The sequence below is a fragment of the Giraffa tippelskirchi genome, chromosome 1 (genome assembly GCF_054371585.1).
Source record: "Giraffa tippelskirchi isolate mGirTip1 chromosome 1, T2T-mGirTip1v1.2.pri, whole genome shotgun sequence".
NCBI lineage: Eukaryota > Metazoa > Chordata > Mammalia > Artiodactyla > Giraffidae > Giraffa > Giraffa tippelskirchi.
The window spans coordinates 2,764,607-2,770,853 of NC_137275.1; the positions used below are offsets into that span (position 1 = coordinate 2,764,607).

Below are 6,247 nucleotides of genomic sequence, written 5' to 3' on the forward strand. Positions count from 1 at the left end.
GGATTCTGCATGAAAGACGCGCGGTCTCCAGGCCGCCGGGCACCAGAGGTCCTTGCCGGCACTCGCTGTTTTGTTTTCCGGCCATAGGCCGGCTGCCTCCCTCCGCTAGGCCTCAGCCCCGCCCGGCCTCCCGACCCGCCTCTCTTCGCTCCGGTTCGACTCTGTCGGTGCCAGAAGGGTCTTAGGCCCTGAGTGTCCAAATCCCAGGCCGGCCAGAACCACTTACCATCTAGGACAGTCTCTCCTCGCCTCTGTTTTCCCCTCTGGAAAATGGGGTTGATGCTCCCTCCACCGTGGTTGTTCTGAAAACTAAATCGAGGCGGCGGGCTGCCCTCGGTTGGAAGCGGCCCCCGGCTGGCCCTGGGAGGCAGCTGTATCTGTCCGCAATAACCCGCGTCTGGTGAAGCCGGCTGCGCCCGCGCGTCCGCGCTGCCACACGGTGACTCCGTCAGAAGCTTTACTCCTGAGCGGCCACAGCGCCGAGGGCGACGGCGTGGGCCGCGATGCACTGTTGTCGCCACGCTCCCCGCGGCAGAAGTGGGAGGGGACTCCCCGCGGCTTTATGGTCGGGCCTGCCCCCAAGACCTCTGCGGCCAGGGGTGGTGGCTTTCGCTCCCCTACCAAGGCCAGGGCCTCTGGAGGAGCTGGAGACCCGCTCGCAACTCAGCGTGACGTGGGGTGTGACCCCGAACGCGTGGCCCTGCGGAATGGGAGTGGCGGGGAGCATTTCCTTACATTTTGAGACTGAGTCTGAGAACTAGAGTTCTGTCGTACAGCCCTCCTTTTGGCATTAAAAGCATATTTCATTAAGTGTAAATATTAAAATATGCCTCAATTGTGCAGCTTTGACACCCGGGATCTTTAAAAAAACAATGACCAGCCCATTCTCTTGCGGTTTCTTGGAAGACCCCGCGTCTTCCTGCCCCGGTATACACACGCACAAATATACATACGAGCACACACACACGTGCACACATACACATACCACACACGCTCGCGCGCGCGCACACACACAGTTCCTCACGCTTGGTCCAACACTCTCCCCGCGACGAGGTAATTACGTTCCTTGCCGGACAGTGATTGGCCAGTCTGTTTCTCATCGGGGACCCGCAGCCAATGGGTGGACCCCCAGCCGAGGCCCCGCCCCCGCCCCACCCCCAGGGCGCGGGTGGCTCGGGCCCGGGGAATGCATCACGCGGGGCCGGACTGGCCGCGACCCCACGCCTGGGCCCCAGGCCGCCTGCCCTCGGCTGCAAGATTGCCTGCGCGCCTGGGTCCGGGCGGCGTCTCCGGGCAGTGGCGGCGCGCGGAGCTCCCGCGGCGTCTTCGAGCTGAGCCGGCGGCCGCCGGGCCCGCGCCGCCCCGCCCCTGCTGGCCCCTCCCCTGCCCTCCCCGCCCCCAGCGGGGCCGGCCCGGGCGGCGACCAGCGCGGCAACGGGAAAGGCGAGCGAGGCGGCTGCCCGGCCGGCTGTCGGCACGCACCCGCTCCCGGCCGATCGCAGTCCGGCGAGGAGGCCGCTGCCTGCCCCGCGGGGCCCGACGCCAGCGCTCCCGGCAGCGGCTCTAGGGCCGGGCCGCGCGTGCGCCAGAAAGTCGCGCGCCACGGTCCCCAGCGGGGACCCGGACCGGCCGCGCCCCGGGCGTCCAGAACCCCGAGGAGCCGGACAGAGTCCGACGGACCCGCGGCCGCGATGCCGGACGAGCTGACGGAGCCCGGGCGCGCCACGCCGGCCCGCGCCTCCTCCTTCCTCATCGAGAACCTGCTGGCGGCCGAGGCCAAGGGCGCCGGGCGCGGGGCCCAGGGCGGCGGCGGCCGCGAGGAGGAGGAGGACGACGACGACGATCCGGAGGACGAGGACGCAGAGCGGGCCAGGCGGCGGCGGCTGCAGCGGCGGAGACAGCTGCGCGCGGGCTCCGGGCCGAGCGGGGAGGCGCGGGCCCGCGCGCTGCTTGGGCCAGGCGCGCTGGGCCTCGGTCCCCGGCCACCCCCGGGTCCTGGGCCGCCATACGCGCTGGGCTGCGGGGGCGCCGCGCGCTGGTACTCGCGGTCGCACGGAGGCTACGGAGGCGGCCTCAGCCCTGACAGTGAGTGGGGCATGGGGAGGGGTGGCCCGGGTGGCGGGCCCGGCTTCTTCCCATCGCATTTGCTCCGGGACTTCGGCTTCCTTGGCGCCCTTTCTGGGCCGCCCTCCTCCTGTGTCTGTGGTGGGGTCTGGGGTCCTGTGGGGAGAGCCCCTGGTTGAGCAGGTTTGGAGGCCCATTCTCCAGGGCAGGGTCCCCCACGCAGGGAGAAGCTTTGGGAAGGTCTGGGCTTCTCCCATGGCCAGGCTCTGGAGGGCCTTGGGAGAGCAATCTGGGGACAGGGGACAACAGCTAAGAAGAGGAAAGAGAGGGAGGGTGAAATAGAACCGAGAACAACAGGACATGTGAGGGGGACACGGTGGGGAGAGGTAGAAAGGAAGAGGGAAGAGCAGAGAAGAGAGATGTTGGGAGAGGAGGAAGGAGAGGTGGGGAAAGAGAAGATGAAAAATAGAAAACCGAAAAGAAAGCCGTAAGTGATGGGGAGATAGAGGAAAGATAAAGGGAGGAAGGACAGGGGGCGGAAGACGCAGTAGAGTCAGACTCAGCAAATGAAGGGGGCATGGCGAGGGGGGAGCCCCTGCTCTGGAGGCCGGGGTGGGGGACGGTGGTCTTCCACAGAAGCTGTGTCCACAAAGCCCCATCTCCTCTGCCAGCCGCAGACCGGGCCTGGGGCAGGGGCCTAGATCTCCCTGTTGGGTCTCCGCGGCCCCCCTGGCTGTGGCTGTGCCAGGCAAGGAGGCTGTGTTCCGAAGCCCCCCTCTCCTTTCTCTGCCCCTCCCCCTCCCTTGCCTTTGTTCCCTGCTGAGAGCTCTGAGGCTGGGGGTGGCGGTTTTCAGCCCCAGAACCCATTCACCCCTCTTGCTGGGGCAGTCTGGAGGTGCGTTCTGCTCTCCCCCTCCCCACGGTGGCTGCCTCCCTTGGGGACCTGCCCTTTGGAGGAAGGCCCCCAGGAGCAGGACTAGGAAGCTATGCTAGCCTCAGACCTGGGCTTTGCCAGTCCCCCCACCCTCCCCAAAGTGTACCCTGTGAGGCCGACGGAGGAGTCAGGCTCCTGCTCTGCAGTGCTTTCAGCCCCTAGCCAAAGTTAGCACAAAAGGGTGCTGTGGGTGGGGGTAGGTGCTTAGACCCCTGTCACCTCTTGGATAACCCCCTCCCTGGTCTAGGACTGAGCGCTTTGCAAAGGGACCCACCTCTCCGAACCTATGCCCAGAAGGTCCTGGGACCTCCTACCCTCCTCATTTCGCTTCCAGGAAACTTGAGCAGGCCTCTTCGGTTATTGGCCCTGAAATTGAGTGATCAAATGTAGTACTCTTCTGGAGGTGTTTCTGAAAGGGTCTCACAGGGAGAAATGTGTTCCCCTCCTGCCCCTGGAGTTTTTCCCCAGCCCCAGCCCCACCAGCAGCCCCCAGAGATGTGGTCCTTCCTAGTTCGTATAATGCGGGTTGGAGGGTCCCTGTTTTTGTACCAGAGCTAGCAGGCCCAGCTCAGCTTCCTGTGGCAATACAAGGGCCTCTGAATATGGGGACCCCCCCATATCGGGGGTGCACATGCCAGCCTGGAACCTGACCCCTCTTTGGACACAGTGAGGGCTCACACCCCCGGCACTGGGCAGGGACACAGCACATCTGCGCGGCTGCTGGGTGTGGGGCGTATGCACCAAGCTGCTCTCAGCAGCTCACCAGTGTGTCCGGGCGCTCACACTGTGGGAAGTCAGGCGGCTTCCCCTTTTCAAGCTGGGCTCGGGAGTCTGGACCAGCATCTGGGTCCTGGGCAGGCTCTCTCACCTGAAGCCATCATCCTTTGCCAGCCCTGGGGGTGGGGGGTGAGGCATCGCCTCACCTCTGGGGGTGGAGCTTGGTTCTAGAAGCGTGAGCTGGAGTAGGGGGCTGTGTGGGCTTCTGTACACCCACACACACAGGCTCAACCAAGGCCTCATGGGCTTGGGGTGGCGTGTGGGAGCCGAGTGTTTCTACACAGCCAGAGCTGCACTTGTCTGCATGCCCTCTGAGCTGACTGCGGGCAGAGAGGGCACACCTCTGTGGACATCTGGATTAGGGGCACAGGAAACAGGGGTGAACAGGCCACCCGTGTCACCAGGGAGGAGTTCTGTTGGCCAATCCTCTGCATCCGCTTATTCTCCATCGATGGGAATGTTTCTGTGCAAGCGGGAACTCTGCATCTTCTCTTAGGAGTGAATGGGGAGGGATCATGGCAAGTCTTTATTTCTGGGTCTGGGGTCTTGGTGGAGGGCTGAGTGCCAGGGCTGAGGTGGTCTCTGTGCTGGTTTCCCGGGTTTATATTTCTCAGAAGGACCTTTCTTTCCTCTGTGAGGTGACCCCATGGGGCTGTTGTGTGTTGTTTTGATTTGAAGCCAGTGGATATGGGAGCCAGTCTTTTTCGTGTGTTTCTGTTTGTGTTTCCGTGTTTCTCTTCTTCCCTTTTTCCTTCCCTCTGTGGATGCGTTGCGAGTGTGTTCCCAGCGTGTTGGTTTGGAGCCTCGCTCAGATCTTCAAGTTCACCTCTGGATGCCCAGCCTCTCTGGGTTCTGGGGGGTGAGATCTAGCGAGCGTAGTGGAGGACGACCTGCCGCCGTCCGAGGAGCTGTCTGGGGACTGTTTCCTTGCTGTGGTCGTGGGAGACCTCACGGGGTGCGGGGAGCAGCTGGCTTCAGCGACATGTTCCGAGGGGTAGGAATCAGCCTCCAGAACCAACCTGCGTTCCTCCTCTTTCCCCCCCTGCAGCCAGCGACCGGGACTCACCGGAGACGGGCGAGGAGATGGGCCGCTCAGAGAGCGCCTGGCCGAGGGGCTCCGGGCCGCGAGCGGTGCAGCGAGAGGCGGCGGAGCTGGCGGCGCGGGGACCGGCGGCCGGCGCGGAGGAGGCGGCGGAGCTGGCCGAGGCCCCCGTGGCGGCGGCGGCGGCGGCCGCCGGGGAGGCCCGCGGCGGGGGCGGCGGCCGCAAGAAGAAGACACGCACCGTCTTCTCGCGCAGCCAGGTCTTCCAGCTCGAATCCACCTTCGACCTGAAGCGCTACCTGAGCAGCGCCGAGCGCGCCGGCCTAGCCGCGTCCCTGCAACTCACCGAGACGCAGGTCAAGATCTGGTTCCAGAACCGCCGCAACAAGTGGAAGCGGCAGCTGGCGGCCGAGCTGGAGGCGGCCAGCCTGTCCCCGCCGGGCACGCAGCGCCTGGTCCGCGTGCCAGTGCTCTACCACGAAAGCCCCCCTGCCACCGGGGCCGCCACCGCCGCGCTGCCCTTCCCGCTGGCCCCCGCCGCGCCCGCGCCGCCCCCGCCACTGCTCGGCTTCTCCGGGGCCCTCGCCTACCCGCTAGCCGCCTTCCCGGCTGCCGCCTCCGCGCCCTTCCTGCGGGCGCAGATGCCCGGCCTGGTGTGAGCAACCCCGGCCCGCCGGGCCCACGCCCCGAGGCCAATCGGGACTTGTGTGGACGCGCCTGCCGGGGGGGGGCGTCCTTCGGTCGATCGGGGGGTGGGGGGCGCTCTGGTGGACCCCCTGCGCCTCCGGAGCGCAGGCTGCCGCCTGGGGGGCCATGCCCTACACCTGTCCGAGGATCGGCCAGAATGTAACAGAGACGCAGGTGATTGTGGCTCCCCAGACAGTCGCCAGCCTGGGTCCCCACTGAGAAGACAGCATCACAGACAGTCGGCCCTGCAGCCCAGGGTCTCCCACTCCAGGGGACAGGCCTCAACCTCTGAGCAAACCCAGCTCACACCCCTCCGGAGCCAGCAGCTGGGCGCAGCCCACAGCAAATCCAGGCTGTCCAAGATGCTATGTGGAAGGGCCCACTCTACCAAGCTCAACGACCCTGCCCCGGACTATGCATCTGGGACCTCCGGAGCACCGTGATCAGCCTGATGGCCTTGACCTTGCGTCCTGGCAGAGAGAGAGAGATTCCCAGGGATCGAATCCTGGTGAAGAGAAGGGATGAAGATCCTGCCAGGTGGTACTTCCGTCAGAGCATCCATTCCGAAGGCAGGGCTTCTCTCCTGGGCTGCGGTCCCTAGTTATCCTGGCGAAGACTTTTTTTTTTTTTTTTAAACGAATCTACTTATTTGCGTATGGAATAAAAAGGGACATTTTCTGGACAGTTGCTGCTGCTTTGTGATCCCTGGGGCTGAGCTCCTCCCTGGTGACACGCTGTAGTGG

The 6,247-nt window shown here is 65.0% G+C and overlaps 1 protein-coding gene across 1 annotated transcript; it reads left to right on the forward strand.

Moving 5' to 3' along the window:
* Positions 1–1,691: 1,691 nt before the first annotated feature.
* HMX1 (H6 family homeobox 1) lies at positions 1,692–5,476 on the forward strand. The gene is made up of 2 exons (XM_081574549.1): positions 1,692–2,085; positions 4,824–5,476. The coding sequence occupies exons 1-2, from the start codon at positions 1,692–1,694 to the stop codon at positions 5,474–5,476; spliced, it is 1,047 nt and encodes a 348-aa protein (XP_081430675.1).
* Positions 5,477–6,247: the final 771 nt, after the last annotated feature.